A 23,770-nucleotide genomic window follows, 5' to 3' on the forward strand; every position below is an offset into this window, starting at 1 on the left:
AACCATAGATCAATTGAATTGCTAATGCACTCAAATTACACCTCCGGTTAAGAAGTATAACACGGTCGCTATCAAACATAAATTCCAATTAGGTTGATTTAGTCACACTTGATCTATTTACGAGCTTTGGTACAAATACAAATATACCACCTTTTTATACATTATCCTTTCCATGTATGCTAGTTCTTGTGTTAGTGATAGCTTCTTTGAACATGTCTTATTTCTAGTAGATTCTCTTTTTTTTTTACTTTTATAAGTGAAGATCTCTCTTTTTATGATTCTCTAGATACTCTGTATTTGAGAGAAGTCCTCTCTTCTTAGGTGTCTTGTAATTCTAGGTTCCTTTTCTAGTATCGATGATGAGTTGAGCGTCCTTGGTAAAATACCCAACATATGAACCAAGTACAATTAGGCTTCTACTTTTAATATAACGATAAGTGTTGGAACTGGAGTCCTTATCTTATTTCTTTGTGCACTTAATTTTTGATACACTATTACTCAAATTTAAAACAGAAGCTGAGAATGGCAAATAGTACTCATCAGGCAGGAAGTACTTGTACAAGCATCCAAGAGAAGTTCATAGCACTTGAAGGTATTCTCAACCAATCAAACGACTAAGCAAGTTACTTCCCAACAGAATATTATGAAAACTAAAACCTTAATTCAAATTCAGTGGCCAAGAGGCAATATTCCAAAAAATATATATATTTTGTTCAACATACAAAAAGTAGCCATATCAACAATTCTAACAGGAAGTATAAAATCACAAAAGTACAATCTGAAGTGTTCCATGTAAAGCCGGTGGAGCCTATCAGACAAGAAAATTCTGTACATTTCGCTTGGGAATACTCCTACATAGTACAGGCACAAAACATAAGCTTTGTTTGAATAATTTCCAGATTCTACAAATACTAAACAATTTCAGCATAGCAATCACTGACAGGTCATGGAGAAGTCCTGAAGAGACATGATACCACACTAATAAATGAAAACTCAGCAAGTACTTGTTTGTGCACAATCCTTGTCCAGGCATTTAAGAACATAGCATCAATACGATCGTGGAGGATAGACTCCAGGGTATTGACCTGGCAAGACAACAAAAATAAATAGTTAACCGTAATTGACATACCAGGGGAGAGTAAGAAATTCACATCTTACAAGATTTACCTGGGGGATAAGAGTAACCCTGTGGTGGATAAGGCTGAGGCAGATACGCAGATGATGAGTAAGGTGAAGGATAAGCAGCCGATTGAGGGGGATAAAGAGATGTTGAATGATATGCTGCTGGAGGTGGTGGGACTGTGGAATAAGGAGAAGCTGGATAAAATGCTGAAGGAGGCGAGGCTGTGGAATAAGGAGATGGTGCTGGATAGCCAGAAGGTGTTGGGTGAGAAGCTACATGTGGTGGAGCTACTGAATATGGATATGATCCAGGAGTTGGTGTAACAAATGGAGGGCCTGATTGAGCATGGCTTGTTGCTGGCTTCTGGAAGTAAAAGAGAAATTCATGTTAAAGACATTAAAAGATTTTTGGGGTGGGAAGCAAGAAGGAAATTCTAAGAAAAGACGGCGGCACTTACATTGGTATTTGCATAGTGCATTATTAGTCGAACTTCTCCTGCATGCCTGTAAAAGAAATATACTTCTGTTACACTGTGATTTCATTAGGAATACACAAGTGTTGAAAAAGCTGCTCTCTTCATTCGTCTCCAATGACCTCACAAATACTATCAAGAAAAAATCTTTATAGCCCCCATGAATCCACCAGTATCAGTACTTGGTGTGCTGACTAAATACCTTTTATGTGAGAAAACAAATTACACCTCCTGTTGACTCAACTTATATCCTGCAAGGTAATCAATAATTCCTCGCCTCATATCTAGTATATTGAACCTCAACTACCCCTAATTCTTCACCAAACTTGAAGCCAACATGTGACCCAATTGTGTCTAGTATGCCTAAAGGTCTATAAGGCTCTTTGTAGAAAGAGCTGATCCATGACCCCTTTGACTACCAGAAGTAGACAATTAACAGGGAGAAAGTTGAACAAAAAAAAATTCAACACTTTTACAGAATACAAATAGCTTATGAAAGCTTAAGTTCCACCTGCATCACTGTCCGGAAGTAAGTTGATGGCTAGTTATAGACAGGTCTATGTTAATCAATAATGATGAAATGAAGAACTTCAGTGATGAATGAAAAGAATCACATCATATCCATACATCCCAGACCTTGGTGTCGCAAATTGTCATATTAATGTCACATGAAAGAGTGGAATCACAATGTAGAACATTTTGTCAAAGAAAACAAACAAAAAAAGATACAAATTCAAACTTAGAAGGACTATAAACACAATTCTCGCCGTAAAAGAAAGACCATAGCAAAATTCATCAAGAAATAGCAGTTGTTTTTATCAATATACCTGCCGTTCTTCCTCTGAAGTGGCCAAGCAGTATCATCAAATCCCTGTGAGAGAACCTTCTGTAGTTGAACCCTAGAATTAAATTAAATAATTTAATCATTAACACTCAACTAACAAACTAAATAGATCATTCAATCAACTCAACAACAAATCCAAATCAGTCAAGAGAAAACAAATTGAGACTTACTTTCCACTCCCTATAAAATCATCTGAATTAACAGTATTGCTATTCCACACAACAACATTGATCTCTCGCAACCCTTCAATTAGCTTAAACACAAATTTCTCTTGAAACGTAGGGTTTTTACCGCCATCTACATACAAACAAAAGCATGAATCTCATCAAAATTCACCAAAAATGATAGTTAACAGATATAAATCCATTCAATTTGTACCTGTACATGTACGAGTACGGAATTTAGAACTTCCGTATTCAAGGCAAACATACGGATCTTGCCTTGAAATCCATTCAGTATCCTTCAGTTTATTACAAGCAACAACTACAAAAACGAAAATTCAAAGTAAATAATGAAAAGTAATTCATAAAATCTCAGTATTTTAGCTGTAGTTGAATGAAGTTCGTACCAGTTACTTCAAGGAGTTGGCCTTGGATGCCATATGCTATCGACATGGAAAGTAGAAGAAGAAAGAAGACAACGATGACGAGGAATTTGGGTTTAAAATTAGCTAAGGAAAAAAAATGAGGGTTTTTATTTATTTTATAAAGAGAACAAATCAACCAATAGGAGGTTTCGTGTTCATTTCTTTGACTTATATTAAAATTATTTCGTTGACTAGAAACGGAGAATGCGCGTTACAAAATCATAGCGTCAATGACTAAAACATTTATGTAATGGATTATTTCAAATACTCCCTCTTATCCATTTTACAAGATATCTTTAAATTTCAAAATTCAAACAAATTCTATTTTCAAAGAGAAGACTTTCATAAATATTTTTAATAATCAATTATTGTAACTTATATTATTTAGTTTGTAAATTTGTAAATTTTATTTTTTAAAAAATAAAGATTCTATATGCAAATTTTTTGTCTAATTTAAATTATTTGACTCTAAAAAATTGAAAAATGTCAAATAAGACAAACCAAATATTGGAGTTTTAGGTGTAATAAAGTATGTCTTTCTCATAATCCTAAAAATCTAAAATAGACACTTTTATATCTTATAAGTAAAGAAATTAATAAGGAAGAAAAACTATATGAAGTATAGAGGTGGATTTAGAATTTGAATCTTATAAATTTAACCTCTTAATATTTTGGCTTTGAACGTGTTATAGTTAAAAATATGTATTCGTATTTATTATCTATCATAATTTTTAATAAAGTTGATATAAATTTATGATCTAACGCCAAAAAATTATGGATTGAATTCATACAAGTAATAATATATTCACCCTTGACAAAGAGTATATAGATAAAATAGAACAACTATGTAAAGGTCATCCTGAGTTTACTTTTACAACATTCTTAGCAATTTGGTGAAATTGTTATTGAACATTCCTAGCAATTTGGTGAAATTGTTATTGAACAAGTATTCAAATGACTGTGTTTGAGGCATTCTATATATGAAAGATGATGTCATTCATTCATATATATATATATATATATATATATATATATATATATATATATATATATATATATATATATATATATATATATTTTTTTTTTTAATTAATTGAAAAATATTTTATGATATTTTGAAGAAATTTTTTCTAGAATGATTCAAAATGGCGCAAAACTATCAGAAATTATATTTAGAAGTAAAGTCGAAAGAAGTTGTCTTTGTTTATTCAAAGAGTCACCAATAAAGGCATCGTATATTTGGATAGAAAAGGAAAAGTTAGCATCAACCCTCAAAAATATTGGTTTCGATCCAATTCTTAAAAGAGTTGGACTTGTAGCATGTCGACTTCATTATAATATATTAATGTTGAATCGACTTTTTTATGACCCAAGTCATGTTATTGACACACAAAATAAAAGTATATGACACCTTATCCTACAAGGAAGACCTTGTTCATAGTATGCTTCAAATTAAGGAGATTACATCAATAAAGATTGTGTGAAGAAAATATTCATTGAACAATGTTACTTGAGAGTTAAAACTAAAACAATCAAAAAGAGATTGTTAATGCCAAACGCCAAAAAAAAAAGAAGAAGAGAGAATTAGTGGTAATGTTCCTATCACATATTTTTGTGAATTTGTCAAAAAATAGAAGTAGATAGAAAAACAAGAGTTGAATATGACGACCTAGAAATTGAGTGTTGCAAGTTGTAATAACTTTAATTTAGTCATTGAGAACTCTTTTATATATACTAGATACAAAAGCCCGGATAAGCCCGGGCCCAATGTATATTACTTTATTTTTTTAATTACATGATTTTGTTGTTAATTATTTTTATAATATCTTAAATGCATTTGTTAAATAATATACGAAAAAGGGTCAAAGTTACCCCTGAACTATGTGAAACAGATCACTTAGAGTCTTCGTTACATTTTAGATTTAAAAAAATACTCATGTTGTTATCCTAAGAAATCATATATATCCTCAAGCGTTAACACCCCATATTTTCATTGACTTGGCAAGCCACGTGGGACTAATCCTTCCACCTAATTATTGCCAACTAGGATGCATTACAAAAGAACTAGACCTTTAATGGCGACAACAATCGCCAGAAAAGCTCAAAAAATCGTCACTAAAAGTTTTTACTATTAAATTCTAATTTTGTATTTTTTCTTCATTATTTTTTTAAAAAAACTAAAATGATATCGATTAAGTAGGAGTTTTAAGACACTGTATGTTTTATGTTTATGTTATAAGTAAATGTATAAAATGTACAATTATGCATTATATAGTAGGAGATGTGAATCAAGAAGTAATTTTCATGATTTTTCGTAGTAATATTGGGTGTTTTTAATATTGACATTGCAAGTTATTTATTGTAGAAAATTAGGTTGCAATCGAAAATTAATTACCATACTTTTTTTTGAAAAAATAGGTTTAACTATTAGTCGTCACTAAAAATCACTTGCAACCTGTAGTGGCAATATTTTGAGATTTTGTGGCAACTTTATCGCTACTAAAGATCAAGTTCTTTTGTAGTGAATCTTAGTTGGAAACACTTAGGTGGAGGGATTAGTTCCATGTGACATGTCAAGTCACTAAAAATTGAGTGTTAACTCTTGAGGGTATTGTGGTCTCCAAGGATAACAACAGGGGTATTTTTGATCACAAAATATAATGGAGGGTATAAGTGGTCTATTTCGCATACTTCAGTGGCAATTTTGACCCTTTTCCGAATAATATATGTGGCACGTGTGATATTTTGAAAGTTCATCAATTTAAGTACATAATTTTAAAATAATATATAGCTCTTATTCAATTTACATGTGACACTTGTGAAATACGGAGAGTAAATCAATTTTTGATATTTTTTTTCATACTATAAGTAATGATTTATAATATTCATAAATTAATTTTTAAATAATATATGTTACTTTTATTATCTCAATTTATATGGCAAGTGTGAAATATGGAGAGTTAATCACATTTTAATAGTATGTTTTTAGAGACTTGTTTTAGAATACAAATTTAAAATTCGCCTTCTGTTTTTCAAACTCTTGTATCTAGTCACATAATGTTTCTAAAATTGGAATGAACATAGTATTAAATGTAAAACTTATATTTCTCATTAATTAGATCAATTATTTATATATCTCGGTAATCATAGTTTATAATAATTTACATTTTTTATTAACTAATAATAAGATGTTGGAATAAACAGTAGCAAACAAAGATAATGAATGAAGAAAGAAAGACTTTAAGCATCTTTAGAAGGCACTTTAAGCATCTTTAGAAGGCACAAAAATGTAGCTTTATTTACATAAAAGTATGAAACAACTGAAGTAATAAATACAATATTAAGGGCAAAATATATATTAGAAAAGTACCGCAAAGCATCCCAAAATATGGCTTTATTAGAAGGATATGTGAAATAATAACATAGAATGTGAAGGGCAAAATATAAATCTTCTTATATAAATATGGAAACCACGCAACTGATACAGACTTGTCGACTGTGAAGTGTGTCATTATTACGACTTATATATTAGTAGTATATGAATCGATTAACCGATCACATGCTTTGTCTTTTTAAAATTTAAGTTTTTTTTTGTATCATTGTGTATTTCATGGTAAAATTGAATTTTTTATTGAGAAGATTCAAAATATTAAAAAATAAACGTAATAGAGAATTCAAAAGTAATATTAATCTTATGTATGTAATACTAATTTTTCACCAACAAGATTTAAATAAACCTCTTTGCTCTCAAACTACCGCCCTACAACCAACTATCTTATGACTTCTTCATTTAACAAAAAAATTAAAAACTGTTAGAGTCAATTGTACAGCTTGACTAATTAACATGTAGCTTCTAGAAGCAACTAGAAGAAAAGTAGTTAGTTAGTTAGGTGTTGTCAGATTAGTCATTAGAAAATTGTATAAATACTTTAGAGTTACTAGTTTTTGTAACAGTATTTTACTCGATTGATACAATATTTTTATTGTATATTCAATTGTGAGTGGGAAATTAACATGATATCAGAGCTTTGAAGATCATTCATGGTGTTTTTCCCAATTTTTGTTCTAGCTCGTCGTCTCTTCATGTTTTTCATCTTTGTTTCGAAGTTTTCCGCTAGCTCTTCATTTCTTCACGATTTTTCATCTATGTTTCAAATTATTTTTCTCTTTTTCACACATGGCGATTGATTCAATTGATGAAGTTTCTGGATCCACACCTCCCAACATTCAATAAATTGATTGCAATGATTCACTCTATGTTATACACCAAGAGTGTCTATGGTTCCTCAGGTGCTAATTGGAGCAAAAAACTACTTTGAATGAAGTAGATCTATGAAAATTGCACTACTCATGAAGTGTTGAGTTTTATTTACCCTGATTTCGTACCATAAATAAGTTTTCCTTTTAGGAAAAAGTTTTGGATTGACTAATCCTTTTCTTGTAGGAAAAGGTTTAGGACTCTATAAATAGAGGAATGTTCCTTCTAACTTAATCAACATTCACAATGTAGTCTTAAGAGCTTTGAGAGTTTTGGTTAGAGAGAGAATTTGTGGGTCACAAGTTTGATACGTTATTACTTGTGTGAACCTCCTATGTATTCCGGGTGAATTGGTTGAGGTTGTTTCTCTCTGTATTTTATACTCTCATATTTTATAGTGGATTGCTCATCTCCTTTGTGGACGTAGGTCGATTGACCGAACCACGTTAAATTTTTGTGTCTTTTGGTATAATTCTCGTTGTCTTCTTACTCGTGGTCTTTCGATGTTTGCATTGCTAGCTTCCACGTTTACACCTGCTTATTTCTGATCCTAACAAGTGGTATCAGAACCAGGTTCAATGATGAAGTCAGGTTTTATGGTTTGATAAACGATGATTGAAACAGGTTAGAAAGAGGTGTTCATCTTGACGAATGTAGTTCTAGCCGCAACCTTTTTGACAGTAATGAAGATTTTTGTTAGAGAAATTGTTTCAGAGAGGTTCTCTGTGTTGACACATAAATTTTGCAAAGTAGATTATGGAGAGGAGAAGCAAGTTGTTGAGCTTAAGTAAAGAAGGTGGACAAATTTATTTTGTCAGAAATTCAGGCCAAGGGGGAGATTTGTTGGGTTTTATTTGCCCTGATTTCTTACCATAAATAAGTTTTCCTTTTAGGAAAAGTTTTTGGATTGACTAATTCCTTCCTTGTAGGAAAAGGTTTAGGACTCTATAAATAGAGGAATGTTCCTTCTAACTTAATCAGCATTCACAATGTAGTCTTAAGGGCTTTGAGAGTTTTGGTTAGAGGGAGAATTTGTGGGTCACAAGCTTGATATGTTATCATTTGTGTGAACCTCTCATGTATTCCGAGTGAATTGGTTGAGGTTGTTTCTCTCTGTATTTTGTACTCTCATATTTATAGTGGATTGCTCATCTCCTTTGTGGACGTAGGTAGATTGACCGAACCACGTTAAATCTTTGTGTCTTTTGATATATTTCTCGTTGTCTTCTTACTTGTGGTCGAGGTTTGCTTTGCTAGCTTCCGCATTTACACCTGCTTATTTTCGGTCCTAACATGAAGAACAAGTTAGGTTTTATTGATGGTTCCTACAATAGAGAACAGTACGTAGGAGATACATACAAGCTACATCAATGGGATCCTGCAACGCTATTGTACATGCATGGATAATGTTATCTGTTTCAAAGGAATTGCAAAGAGGCATTGTGTCACATCCGGGGAGCACTCCCTCGATGTAACCAGCGTCTTCATCCTCTTTGAGGACTAATACTAGACTCTTAGCTTACATCATTATATTCATAGGTTAAAATACGAAAACTTTAAAAAAATTTCATTACTACTACATTGAGGTTTACATAGACCTCTATATACACATAATATTTATATAGATTATACATAGACCTTTCTTATAAGAAGATTACTTAGTCTTCTACTTTTATTGCACATAGATATATAAAATATAACACAGTCTCAAATAGTCGTCTCATCTCATAACCATCTAACAAGAGTACAATAATTTGGGCTAGCCCATACATAAATGAAATAAGACCACATATAGGTCATACAATGTTTCGTACTCAATTGAAAAGGAAAGAACATAAGAGTCTCAAAACTAAAACAACTTCATAAGCTTGATAGTGGCATTGCCCTTGAAAAGTGAGGACCTACCCAACTTGGATGATTGAGAATTCTAAGTCTTCTTCAAAGTCGTCTCAATCCTTCAACGACCGAAACCTTAAATGTTGGGAAAAGGAAGAAATGAGGTTAGTACACCATTTTAATATGTATGAGGTCATATGCACACATATCATGAAATCATGCTAAAAAGAGAAATTTCAGTGTAATATGCTATTTTGCTTGTAGAAAGCCTTATGCACATTCAAGAAGACCATACCAATCAATAAGACATATTCATTAATTCATAAGCATGTACATCACAAGCCAACAATAAAAAGTCTAGACATGTCAACATGCATATCATATAATTGAACACATAGTCAAAGTAACTCTATCATCAAGTTATAATAGCAAAAGCATGAATAAGAGTACAGTTCAACATAACCAAAGCAAGGCCATTACTCATGACCCTCTTTAAGTCCACTTGTGCAATGACTAAGCAAAACCGTATCACTTTACTTAATCAAGTAAGCCTAGCAATAACCATAACCAATGTCCGACTTCACATAACATAACATTACATTAAGATTCATAATAACATACTTTAGCAATAGAGACCAAGTACATTTTCATAAGAGTAATCAAAATCACATATTTTGTTTTACATGTAAGATCATCATATGCATATCATTTACTTTTATAAGCATACACATACATAAGAACATCCTCCTAAGACTCCCCTTAAAGCTAACTAGTGCAATGTATAGGTAGAGTCCCATACCCCTACCTAGACTAAGCTAAAACACCTTATGTCATCTTAGTTAGAGTTCATTCCTTTAGTTCATTTTACCTTTTGGGAACATCTTGCCTTTATTGATATAGACCACATGAGATAATGTGGGAAACGGTATCATGAAACCCCACACCGAAAGAAGGCGGAGTACTTGTCAAGATAGTACCAAAAATGAACATAGCAACTACGTGGATCCACTAGATAGTATTCCTGTGGGGGCAACATAGTTCAAGAACTAGGAGATATAGTTGGGACCTTCCTTATTCTACATGCATTAGAGTCTCCAATATTAATAATACATTAGTGATCCTACCTTCCCTATGTGGGAAGGGACACTCCTCACTCTAGTTCACTCGGTGCTAAGCTAGAGTCCCTTTTTGAAATATCTTTAATGCCTTTATTAATCATCATAGCTTTATGAAGGTCATAGGTTCTATACCTTGTAGCAACATCATCATCATAGCTTAATAAGAATTGCATGAGTATTTTCCTTTCATTACAATCCATATAAGTGAGGTTAGCACATTAACATATTCACATCATCTTTATGAACATTGGTAAATCATTACCATCCTTATAACATTTACATCTTAGCCAACACCTCACAATCCATAGTCAAGACATTTCAATTCAACATCATACCAACCCTATCAATCTTAATACAAGACATACTCCACTACAACATCATAATTTAATCACAATTAACCATACTTGAAGTAAAGAATAGGGATCACAAGACTTACCAAGTCTCCTTCATAATCCATCATCAAGGTCTTAAAACCAACCCTTAATACAACCCCATAAGGGTGCAATAATATCACACAAAAATAACCAACATGATAACAAGGCTAATTGAATCACTACATCACAATCCATCACTAGTTCATAGCTTAAGATAAGAGACTTAAGTCAAAGTCATAATCTAGACCAATTACTCAAGAAGTAGCATGATAGGACTATAATTTACCATAATATGTTCATAATTTACCATAATATGTTCATAATTATACAATATCATCATCTAATATTAATTCAACCAATAACCAATTCAATTGAGCCAACATTACACAATTCATATCAAAATCATAACCTAGGGTTAAGGGGAATAGGTCATCTTCTACAAACTAGAACAATCCATCAAGAAATAACATAAATGAGTTAAAATACATGTTAATATATTCATAATATCTAAAATAAATCATAAAAAAAGTAATTTAGAACATCAATTTTGTATTGGATGAAAACCCACTTGAAAACCCAACTTTTAAAATCAATTTGATGGAACCTTTTGAGGAAAGAGGTCTCAAAGGTGAAATGAATCCCATACCTTGTTGTTTAATGAATATTGATGGAGAAATCTTTGTAATTGCATCCCTAAAACCCACCTTGACCTTGTATTCTATGGAGTTCTTCAACTAGAGAGAGAAATAAGAGAAAAGAAGAGAATTTGGATTTATGACTTATGAGAGCTTAGGTTAGTCTAATTACTTAGGGTCTTTATATAGGTTGTTAACTAACTTAATCATACCTCACCTAACCCCTTATTAACCTCCTAACTAATCTAACTAATTAATTGACTTAAATAAAAAAACGTGCAGCAAAACAGACCCCTCACAGATGACACCACGATCAATGAATATTGTGTCCATCGATGGACACTATTCACCTCTGTGCTGCACATCCGTCGATGAGTTCAAAGACTTGTAAAAACATGCCTTGTACAAAAGTTCTAAGTGTCCATTGATTGGACCACGAGTCGTCTGTGGCACTTCATTGGTGACGCTGTCTATTGACAACTTTAAGTCACTTTCGCAAGTGTCCTCCTCAGGGGTCGTGCTCGTACGTTTCAAATATGAACTAACTCTAATACGTGTTAGTCACCCTTCCACCAAGTTTCATAATTTTTGACTCCTAAAAGCAAGTCAAATAGGCTAAGGCACGTTAATACCTCTTTGAACTAGTTTTCAGACGTCACGGACGTTCTTTGATGTTTTGATTCCTAGACTTCCTAAATGACCTTATACATTAAATTGACCTTAAAAAAGTGTTTAAACCTCTTGAAACTTATGTTAGGCTCTAGAATGTATCTTAGATTTTCGAAGTGTTACACATTGTCTATTCATCATCTGCGCATAAGGTTTGGGAAACATTCAAAGAAAAATTTGATAAGATCAATACGACAAGGATCTATCACACAAATAAGGAAATTGGGGATTTATCTCAAGGTACTAAAAGTGTGTCCTCTTATTTTTCATATCTAACTGATTTATAGGATGAATTTGAATCGATCATACCCAATCCTGGTGGTGATTGTCCTCGATCCAGACCTTTTATGGAGTATTTAGGTCTGCAAAAAACCATGAAATTTCTTATGGGGCTTAATGATGCATACTCTCCACAGAAGAGTCAAATCCTCATAGTGGATCCAACTCCTAGTCTCAATCAAGTTTATTCCATGATATTTCATGAGGAGAGTGAACGTCTAACTTTTCTTAGGAGCTTTGAGTAGTGGATCCATGGAAGGCTTAATCACAGCCAATGTTTCATGTTATAGATCTAATTCACTGAACATGTTAGTAATTTTGCCATAGACTCATTGATTATCCACCAAACTTTCAATTTACCAACAATCGATAGTCACAAGGTAATCCTAATAGCAACACTAGTTTTGGCAATTCATCCAATGCTGGGAATTCATTCAAGTGAGAGAATTATGGAAACAACAACCTTACAAGAAGGGGGATCACTCACAACAATGACAACAACAACACTACAAGCCAGGGGATAAATCACAACAATGGACAACCTTACAATAATGCAGGAAGCAAAGGAAAAAATCCAGTTTATGGAGGTAATGTTAATGCTGGTGGACCATCAGGCTACAATGCCAATTTTTCCAGTGGTGCTGCAACACAATCATCATCGCAATCCATTCCAGTAGTACAAACTTTCACTCCTGAACAATATCAATAGGTTCTGCACATGCTTGACAAATACAAGGAACCAACTGACTCAACTAACATGGAAGGTAAGCCTCTCATCAACCAGGATTATTGGATTGTGGATTCAGGTGCCACTAATCACATGACTTCATCTCTAAATCTGTTATCTGATCCTATTGTAATTTTTTCTCCTCAATGCGTACATTTATCTAATGGTGCTAGAACTACTATTATTCACACTGGCACTTCCACTCTTTCCACATCACAATCTATTCACAATGTCTTGTACATTGCTGATTTTTAATGTAATTTACTTGCAATTTCAAAAATCACCAAAGATCTACAATGTTTTGTTTCATTTTATCCTGATTTCTTCCTATTTCAGGACCTTTTGAGTGGTGTGGTGAAGGGGATTGGTAGACTACATGGAGGACTCTACATTGTCAATCATTCGACACTTGCTACCACATCTCATCATTGTCTATCTTCTGTTTCTACACCATCTCCATCATACACTGCACCAATATTTGATCTTCTATCACCGACATTTGATTCTACATTTTCACTTTGGCAAAATCAAATGGGACATGCTCCTTATTCAGTTTTGCAGAAGATCACTTCATTAAAGAAGCATGTAGTTCATCTTTGTGATTGCTTTGTATGTCCATTAGCCAAGCATCATATATTACCTTTTCCTAAAAGTACTAGTATGTGTAAGAATCCTTTTGAACTTGTTCACATTTACATTTGGGGTCTTTATCGAGTTTGTACTTTTAATGGTTTCAGACATTTTCTTACTCCTGTTGATGATTATACTTGAATGACATGGACCTATCTCTTGCATTTGAAAAGTGATTCATTTGTTATCATACAATCTTTCATTCAAACGGTGTATACTCAGTACTCAACTTCCATCAAACACATTAGGTCAGATAATGGTTTTGAATTTTTCAACCAGCATTGTTCTTCACTTTTTGTATCTAAAGGAATTATTCACCAAAGTAGTTGCGTCCACACACCACAAAAAAATGGTTTAGTTGAACGCAAACACAGACGTCTCCTTAAGGTTGCAAGGGACCTTAAGTTCCAAGCTCAAATTCCCTTAAAATACTGTGGAGATTGCCTTCTTACTTCTACATACCTCATCAATAGACTCCCTACTCAAGTGTTGTCTAGCAAAAGCCCTTTTGAATGCTTTCATGGACATAGTCCTTCTCTTGATCATATTCGAACCATGGTTGCCTATGTTATGACATTACACCTGATTACTCCAAAAAATTTTCCTCCAAATCCATCCCCACAATCTTTATGGGATACTCTCACACTCAGAACTGCTACAAGCTTCTTAATCTGGAAATTGGCACCTTTGCCAATAGAGATTTAATTTTCAAAGAGCATATCTCCCCATTCAAATATCCTAAGTTCCTATTTCTCAATTATTTATCAACATTATTGTCTGATAACAGTGATATTCCTTCTCTTCTTACTTTTCCTTCCCCCATACCCTCTAATATTCATTCTCCCATTAGTGCTGCACTCCCTTTACCTCCTAGTGTTACACTTCCAACTTTGTTATTCCTTACTTACCTATTACTCCTCCTATGAAATCTCCTAATTATTCTACCACTCCTGCATCACCATCCCCTCGTGCTTTAGCTCCTTTACTTCAAAGAAAATCCACTAGATCTTCTTAGCCTTCCATTTTGCTAACTGATCATGTTCATCCTCCTCTTCCTTCTTCTCATTCTTCTTTATATCCAATTGACCACTTTGTCTCTTAGTACTACTAGAAATTAGGCCTACGACAACAGATTTTTAGCAACACTTAAGCCACTGTTACTATGGAGGGTCTATTGCAACGATTTGAGCCGTTGTCAAAAGATTTGGATATTATTGCTACGACTAAGTAATAAATCCATTGTCATTGTGTGAAAACCGTTGCAATGGACCCTCTCTATTGCAATAGTTACTTTTATCATTGCCATAACGTAATCTATGACAACATTTACTGTGAATATTAGTCTATTAGAGCAATTATATAGTAAACCTCTCCATAATTTACATCTATTATTTTCGATGACCCCACCAAAACTTCTCATTTTATTTTATAATTAATTAATTTTTTTAAGTAAATCTTTTTACTCTTTATCGATATAAAGAGACAAACATTTGTTTATTTCCTTTCTCTTCCACAAGCATAATACAGGCATACTCATTTCCATCCCTCTTCTCTTTAACCTAATTTTTTTTATCTATATGTGGAGCTTAGCAGAAGAAGAACAATGGAAAATAGAAGTTGTAGAGCTTAGCATAAGCAGAACAATGGAAGATGGTAAGTTCTTCATGTTTGTGATTTTAGGCAAACATAAACCCATTTTTTTCTGAGTCTGAACTCGTTTCTTTCTTCAAACCTCCTGTGAAATCTAATGACATGGAGGGTTGTATGTTTTCTTTTAAAATCTAAGGAAATGGAGGTTTTATTCTTCAACTGTTGGAGGTTCTCTTCTTCAATCTTTGAGGTTACAGCTGAAGAAACTACAAGTTTGAACTTTTGAGGTTTTCTTCTTGTATATCTTCTTTTGTCTTTAATATGTGGGTGTGGTTAGTGTATGTGATGTATTTCTCTATTTGTGGGTTCTTTTTCATTGAGTTGTAGCTATTGTGGGTTTAATGTTTTGTTGGATATATGGTGAAATTGACTGCTCTAGACCTATTTAACTTGAAATTGATGTTGTATTTATTTTCCATAAGTTATTCCATCGAGCATGAATACCCTTGTATTGATGACATCTTCATTGATTTCACTTCTTACTTAGATTATTGTTGATGATTTAAGTTAGAGCAGAAAGAAACAAAACATAAATTAATATGAAAATCTAATAATCTAAAATTTGTTACTGGTTGGTACTGAATGTGTTACTGGTTCCAAATGTGCAAGGACTTTAATATTATGGTAAGTCTTCTTGTCTGTAATTTTAAGTTGAACTTTGGGCCTCTAATTTATTGGATTTCAAGTTGTAATTTTATGAGCAGTGCTACTGTTTCTGTTATGTTTTAATCTGATTTGAATAATGAACCAGTGATTTAACAGAGAAGTATTGGTAACAGTTCTCAAAAATGACTTCTTTGTGTGTATCTTTCTCTTCTCTGTATACATATGTTGCTTCACTAGTATTTAATTCACTTATTAGAATTTGATAATTATAGAGACAGACACTGAGTTTTGCTACTATTCTCGCTAGAAATTATTGTGAAATCGAAGGAAATAGAGGGCTGAAGGTTTACTTGTGAAATCTGAGAAATCTTGATGTTTTTTCTTCAACAACTGAAGATCTGTTCTGATATTTTTGAGGGTATAGCTGAAGAAACTTCAAATTTGAACTTTTGAGGTTTTGTTCTTGAATCTCTTCTTTGTCTTTAATATTTGGGTGTGGTTAGTGTATTTGATGTGTTTCTCTATTTATGGGTTGTCTTTCATTAAGTTGTAGCTGTTGTGGGTTTATTGTTTTGTTGTATTTACAATTAAATTGACTGCGCTAGGACTATTGAACTTGAAATTGATGTTGTATTTCTTGTCTATGTGTTATTCAATCGGGTTTAAATATCCTTGTATTGATGACGTCTTCATTGATTTCACCTCTCACTTATTGTTGAAGTAAGTTAGAGCGACAGGAAATAAGAGATAAATTAACATGAGAATGGAATAATTTAAAATTTGCTACTGTTGGGTACTAAAATGTGCTACTGTTTCCAAATGTGTTGGGAATTGAATATATAAGTAAGTTCTTCTTGTCTGTAATTTCAAGTTGAACTTTGGGCCTCTAATTTATTGGATTTCAAGTTAAAATTTTCTAAGCAGGGCTACTGTCTCTGTTGTGTTTTAATCTGATTTGAATAATAAATCAGTGATTTAACAAGACAAATTGGTAAATGTTCTAAAAAATGACTTCTTTGTGTGTATCTTTATTTTCTCTGTTTACATATGTTGTTTCATGGGTATTCAATTCAATTATCAAAATTAGAAAATTATAGAGATAGACGCAGAGTTTGGCTACTATTCTCTCTAGAAATTGTTGTGAAATCGAAGGAACTGGAGGGCTGAAGGTTTGCTTGTGTAATCTAAGAAATCTTGATATTTTTTTCTTCAAGTTATGAAATCTTTGAGGTTATAGATGAAGAAACTTCAAGTTTGAGCTGTTGAGGTTTCCTTCTTTAATATCTTCTTTTTCCTTTAATCGTTGAGGTATAGTTAGTGTATTTGATGTATATCTTTATTTGTGGGTTCTTTTTTCATTAAGTTTTAGCTATTGTGAGTTTAAAGTTTTATTGGTAGTAATGGTGAAATTGATTACTGTAGACATATTTCTCTTGATATTGATGTTGAATTTGTTATTCCATGAGTCATTCAATCAGTTTTGATTATCCTTGCATTGCTGATGTCTTCTTTTATTTCACCCTCGCTTGAGTAACTATTTGAGAAGTTTCGGTTTCATTAATGTTAAAGAGTTACATAGAGCAACAGAGAACAAGAGATACATTAGCATGAAAATGAGAAAAAATAATTTTCACTGTTGGTATTAGACAATTTGACATGAAAATCTGAAACATCCTAAAATTCTAGATCAATATTATTTGCGTTAAACTGAATTGTGATTACTATATATTTTATGCTACGTAATCTCCATGTACATTTTGAGATATGTTTGTTTCTCTGTAAAACATTGTTGTTGTATTTTATTTCATAGTTTATCATAAATTTGATTCTTTTTATCTTTTTTTGTCGCTAGATATCAATGGATAATTTAGATAGAAGTTGGATGAGTATGAGATGATGCAGTGATAAACATATTAGTGGAGTAAATGATTTTCTTGATAAGACATTTCAACGAGCTTCAAAAGGAAATAAAATATTATGCACTTGCAAAAATTGCATCAATCGTTATTGACATTACAGAAATGTGGTGGAGGATCACTTGATTGTAAATGGATTTATGGATGGATAGAACAAATGGATTTTTCACGGGAAGAGAGTTTCCTCACGAAATACACAAATTAATTATATCAAAAATTATTTTTCATTCCTAAACGTGATAGAGAAAGATATTCAAAGAGTTGGTACAAGAGTGATGAATAAAGAAAGTTTATCAATGGTTAATCATCTTAAAATCAATTGTAAGGAAAAATCAAGAGGACCTAAACTAATTTATTGAATTATGAGATATTATTTTTGATTAATTTGGTGAATTAACAATTTTATTTTAATGGTAATATTCATTCGAAGGTGATCAAAAATAGAGATGAAACATCAATTAACTTTTTTTAATGTTAATATTCAAACATCTACTTTAATTATTGCTCTTGCAAATTAAGTTACTTGATTAATTTTTTTAAAAGAATATTTAAAAGAAATAGAAAATAAAAAAATAAAAAAATGGAGTTATTTAGTTTTCTTTGAAAATTTAAATTTGGGAAAGAAGATGACTTGAAGGGGTGGGGGGTGGGGGTGCTCTTTTTATTTGGATTAAGAATTATTATTTTTAAAAATATTAAAAAATTATTTTAATTTATATAAATGTTAAGTGTCAATTAAAATAGAAAAAGTGTAAGTTTTTTTTTTGGAAAAACTAAAAATAAAACAGTATTTGAAAAACGCATAATCCATAAATGTGCCCTTAACTTGACTTCAAATCACATTTATGCCCTTCAACTTTGGATGTGCACAAATAGACATTTAAGCTTGTATAAAGTGAACAAATAGACACACATGTCCTACATGTCATTTTATAAATCCTACGTGGTGTCCTAAGTGTATTGTGCCATGTAGGACTCATGTGTTTATTTATTTAGAAGTTGGACAATTAAAGTGTCTTTTTGTGCATTATGAAAGTCGGAGGTCAAAGTTAAAATTTGAAGTTAAGTTTAAGGTCCAATATATGTATTATGCCTTTAAAAAACCTTCACGGGGCCCTTAGGAAGTGAAAGAAACTTCATCTTCCATATCAGCGTTTTGTGTTTAGTAGATAATTATTTGAACAATTTAAATGTTCAATAAGTAATAATCCTAGTTAAGGTATCTAAACGAAATATACGGACAATCTTAAAGGGCCGTGGATAACTTAAGCCTATTTTAAATGTATTTTTCAAATAATATATGTGGCAAGTGTGTTATTTTGAGAGTTAATCAACTTAAGTACATAATTTGAAAATAATATATATTATTTCTTATTCCAATTTACACGTGAGACTTGAGAAATTTGGAGAATAAATTAAATTTTGAATGTTATACGATAAGTTGTGATTTATAATATTCATAAAGTAATTTTTTAAATAATATATATTACTTCCATTATCTCAATATATATGGCACGCGTGAAATATGGAGAGTTAATCACATTTTTAATAATTTATTTTTAAAGACTTGTTTTAGAATACAAATTTGAAATTCGTCTTTTATTTTTCAAACTCTTATATCTAGTCAAATAATGTTTCTAAAATTGGAATGAACATAGTATTAAATGTAAAATTTAGATTTTTCATTAATTAGATCAATTTTTTTTATATTTCTCAATAATCATAATTATAATAATTTACATTTCTCATTAATTATCAAGTATAAGATGTTGAAATAAATAGTAGCAAAGTAAGATAATGAAGGAATAAAGGATGCCTTTAAGTATCTTAAAAGGTACAAATATATAACTTTACTTACATAAAAGTACAAAACAACTAAAGTAATAAAATACAACATTAAGGGAAAAATATAAATTGGAAAAGTACCGCAAAACATTTAAAAAATCACCAACATATGGCTTTATTATAAGACAAGTGAAATAATAACTATTTATACAAGTATGGAAACCACACAACTGATACAAACGTGTCGACTATGAAAGTGTGTGGTTTTATATTGTTAACTATCACAATTCGTTAATGAGTGACATATCCCGATGAAAGAGTCATGATTTTCATTAATGGTATCCAATATTCAACAAAGGAAGAAACCAAAAAATTCAACATCTTAAAGAAACAATCAAGAGATTAGAAGTGTGCTATCTATCTAAAAACTTAAGCTTGTAAACAAGGTGACCACACAATTTGATATTGCACCACGACAAATAAAGGTCTTGGAATCAAGTCTCACTGGCCAACTTCCGTGAGCAAATTTATTTTTTATGTGCTTGACGCATAAAATGGATTCAAGTTTGCATGTGATCAACAGGGCGTGTTAAAGGCATAATTTAGTAATTAGACAAGTGTTTTCTTGAATGACTTGTACTTATAGATGAGATAATAAGAACTTAGGTCCAATGTTTGCAACATATCCTCACTACATGAACCTAGCAAGATCAAGTAGAACCCAAATCTCCGTATTTTGTCAAAATCGTTCATTATTACAACTTAAAAATTAAAAACAAATTCAACTAAAAAGCGGAGCCTCTCGAGGCTAATGAAAACATCTCTTCTGTGATTCACACTTTCACAATGTTCTTCATGCAACAACATGCATATGAAGTTTTATCTACAAACTATCCCTACAACTGTCAGGACAATCACTCGAAATAATGGTCTCTATTATGTAAAGGAATTAAAGCCCTGCACACACACCTCTATTGCGAGTCTTACACACCAGGGCATCACAAAGACATGGCATTAACAAACTTCTCTAACTTCAGTTCCAAATCAACATTTCCTTCTACTTCACTATGAAAGCCACTTCCACGAGTTCTTTCTCGATCAACCTGCACCTTTGTAGATTGGATGAATCCAAGGATGGGTTGTTAAAGTGATATGCTTAGACCTGAATGACGCATATGCTCTACAGCAGCTACCTGTGAATTAAACACATTTATAAGGTAGTGAAACCGAGATCAAAAGGTTGAGTACATGATCAAGAGTATAAATACTAAAGTCCTTTAGTCTCACCCAATAGGGAACATAGTCGACCAGTTTAAGGCATTGTGGGGATGAATCATTTAAAGAACATCGATTTACTTCTCCGAAATGTGGCAAAGTTGTTGCTAGAGGAGCTAATATCATAAAATTTCCATTGAGAGCTTTTGACTTTGAGATAAATTCTCTATAAAAATGCCAAATGATTAGATATTATTAGTCTCTCTAGTATTAGAACTAAGTGATTTCTAGGTAAGAAATAGAACCTTTTAAGCACATTTCCCTCTTCTACATTGACTGAGCACTTGTTGCTGTAAGAAGTGAATTTGTTTGGTCTGGATATAGGAGCAGCACAACACTTTTTGCATCAAAATGATAGGTTAGGCGGGGATCCTGGAGAAAACGGATATGTCCTTTTCACACCAGCCATCTATATTACATCACCAACAAAACAAAATATAGCTATTCAGAAAAATAGACATCAAATTTATGATCATACACATAATACCATTTTTTTAAAATCTAGCTACATAAGGTACTCAATCTGCCCATTATCTTGAAACCAGGGGATCAAGCATATAAATAGTACTCTATGTTTCAATTTGTTTGTTTGCTTCTGACTTGAGACGAGTCTAAGGATATGCAGAATGTAATAAAATGACCTTTAATCTTATAGTCTTAAATATAAGTCAAGTATGAAAAGGTTAAATGAAAGAGTTGACGAATTTTCTTTTTTTCGAATCGAACTAAAAAGAAAAGTAAGACAAATAAATTAAAATAGGGGGACTATTAGTATATGGAACAAAGAAGATTTATTCATTTTTATCAAACAAACTAATAGAATTACCTTAGCTACTTCAGGCAAATGAGGTGAATATTTATAGCCATAATAAATTTTGTTTGAAGGGGGCTCCATTTGAAAACTTTGTAGAGGTGATGAGATATTCAACTACAATTTCCACCAAAGCAATTCAACACAAGAAAAAATAAAAACTTCCTAATATATATATAACAACAATAAAATATCAAGTATAATCACATAAGTGAGATTAGGGGAGGGCGACTGTACATAGCTTATACCATTCTTGTGAAAGTAGAGAGACCATTTCTGATAGACCCTCAGATTGAGTAACCATATCAAAAATCATGTATGACAAATACAATAGCAATGAAGACATGTAGCAACTAAAAAAACATAAACAACCAATAACACCCAAATTCCCGACAGACTTACATTGGTAGGTTAAACGCTCCCTTACAAGGGTGGCTTCATACCCAAGACTCTAACTCGAGAAAACTTATTAACTATACATGAAGGGTAGTCCAGTGCATTAAACTTCCGCTATCTAGAACCTGGAAAAGGACCTAACTACAAAGGTTCATTCTACACAACTTTACCCTGCATTTTTGGAAGCGGCCCTATGACAACAGCTTTACGTTACGCCAAGGCTCCCCATCTAGTCAAGTACAAAGGAATACTTAAAAATTTAAGAAGCTGACTTACAATTGGTGTAGAACTTACAAAGCAAAAACCAGGTATTCATTTTTATGAAAATTTCTCTCCAGTTGCTCGTCTTGAGACAATTAGAACTGTAATTGTTGTTCTGCACAATAGAAATGGAAGATATTTCAAGTTGATGTTAAATCAACATTTCTGAATGGAAAACTTGATGAAGAGATTTATGTTGAGCAACCTCAAGGATTTTTTGTTCAAGGGTGAAAAGAAAAGGTGTATAGACTTAAAAAAGCTCTTTACGGGCTGAAGCAAACTCCAAGAGCCTGGTACAATAAAATTGATACATACTTTCTGAAAAATAATTTTCAGAGAAGTAAAAGTGAAGCCACTTTGTATGTGAAGAAGGAACATGGCAGCATTATCATTGTTTGTCTCTATGTGGATGATTTTCTCTTTAGAGGAAATGATGTAAACATGATGCAAAATTTCAAACAGGATATGATGCAAGCTTATGGAATGAGTGATCTTGGATTGCTAAATTATTTCTTGGGCATCAAAGTTTCTCAAGTGAAAGAAGGAATTTTCATTTCTCAAAAGAAGTATACTAAAAGTACTCCTCAAAAATTCAAAATGATGGATTGCAGGTCTGTGGCCATACCATTAGCAATAAATGAGAAGCTTAGAAAAGATGATGGAGAAAAGAAAGTTAATAGCTCACTTTTTAGGAGTTTGATTGGAAGTTTCCTATATCTTACTTCAACAAGGCCAGATATTATATTTGTTGTTAGTTTATTATCCAGATTCATGCAAGAACCAAGCCAAGTGCATTTTGGAGCTGCAAAACGTGTTCTACGCTACTTGCAAAGAACAATGGATTATGGGATAATGTATAAATTTGGTGGAAATTTGAACTTAATTGGTTATTCTGATAGTATTGGGCTGGAAGTATAGATGACATGAAGAGTACTTCTAGTTATGCTTTCTTATTTAGATCAAGCATTTATTCTTGGTTATAAAAAAAGTGTTGTTGCTCAATCCACTGTCGAAGCAGAATATGTTTCAGCACCCAAGGCTACTTCTCAAGCTATTTGGCTTAGGAGAATATTTGAAGACATTGGTAAAAAAACAAAAAAAAAGGGACTGTTCTGTATTGTGATAACAAATCAGCAATTGCTATTGCCAAGAATCCAGTCAGCCATGAAAGATCAAAGCATAATTCCATCAAGTATCATTTTATCCGAGAAGCACAAGAGAAATGTGAAATTCAGTTGCATTATTGTCAGACAGGAGAACAACTTGCTGACATCTTCACCAAAGCACTTCCTAGAGAAAAATTTTGCTATCTTCGTGAACGCATTGGAGTTATCAAGCAAATGCATTAAGGGGGATTGTTGGAATTAATGCATCAATGTTTAGTCTTCCAAAATTGTCTCTTAGTTTTTCAAGAAGTCCTTTTAGAATTTCGTAGTACATGTATCTAGTAAATTGTGATACATGTATTTAGTTATTTGTGCAAGACTTTTTGTTTTCTATTTTGAGTAGTATAAATAGT

At 32.2% G+C, this 23,770-nt stretch overlaps 1 protein-coding gene and 1 long non-coding RNA gene across 4 annotated transcripts; one reads left to right on the forward strand and one right to left on the reverse strand.

The window, feature by feature from the left end:
- Positions 1 to 668: 668 nt before the first annotated feature.
- LOC101253945 (elicitor-responsive protein 1) lies at positions 669 to 3,272 on the reverse strand. Of its 2 annotated transcripts, XR_743539.4 has the most exons (8): positions 3,008 to 3,272; positions 2,818 to 2,922; positions 2,610 to 2,736; positions 2,423 to 2,494; positions 1,581 to 1,626; positions 1,168 to 1,486; positions 942 to 1,085; positions 669 to 851 (listed from the first exon to the last, which is right to left on the reverse strand). XR_743539.4 is itself a non-coding variant. In XM_004248711.5 (7 exons), exons 1-7 carry the CDS (start codon positions 3,051 to 3,053, stop codon positions 1,048 to 1,050), a joined length of 753 nt encoding a protein of 250 aa, XP_004248759.1. In that variant the 5' UTR covers positions 3,054 to 3,166; the 3' UTR covers positions 669 to 1,047. The 2 variants fall into 2 exon arrangements, 1 of the variants encoding a protein (XP_004248759.1); XM_004248711.5 differs by having other exon boundaries at positions 669 to 1,085; positions 3,008 to 3,166.
- Positions 3,273 to 15,073: 11,801 nt separating this feature from the next.
- On the forward strand, positions 15,074 to 17,982 carry LOC104649651 (uncharacterized). 2 transcript variants are annotated; one of them, XR_743538.4, is made up of 3 exons: positions 15,074 to 15,204; positions 15,338 to 15,428; positions 17,660 to 17,982. It is a non-coding gene; the product is annotated as an uncharacterized lncRNA (long non-coding RNA). The 2 variants fall into 2 exon arrangements; XR_011212228.1 differs by lacking the exon at positions 17,660 to 17,982 and adding an exon at positions 16,115 to 16,467.
- Positions 17,983 to 23,770: the final 5,788 nt, after the last annotated feature.

The sequence above is a fragment of the Solanum lycopersicum genome, chromosome 10 (assembly GCF_036512215.1).
Source record: "Solanum lycopersicum chromosome 10, SLM_r2.1".
NCBI classification, from domain to species: Eukaryota; Viridiplantae; Streptophyta; class Magnoliopsida; order Solanales; family Solanaceae; genus Solanum; species Solanum lycopersicum.

Coding starts and splice junctions, on each gene's coding strand:
- LOC101253945 (XM_004248711.5), bottom strand. CDS start 3,053: ATGTCGATAGCATATGGCATCCAAGGCCAACTCCTTGAAGTAACTG. Junction 1,627..2,422: donor CTTCAGAGGAAGAACGGCAG/GTATATTGATAA, acceptor TTTCTTTTACAG/GCATGCAGGAGAAGTTCGAC. Junction 1,086..1,167: donor GGGTTACTCTTATCCCCCAG/GTAAATCTTGTA, acceptor TTGTCTTGCCAG/GTCAATACCCTGGAGTCTAT.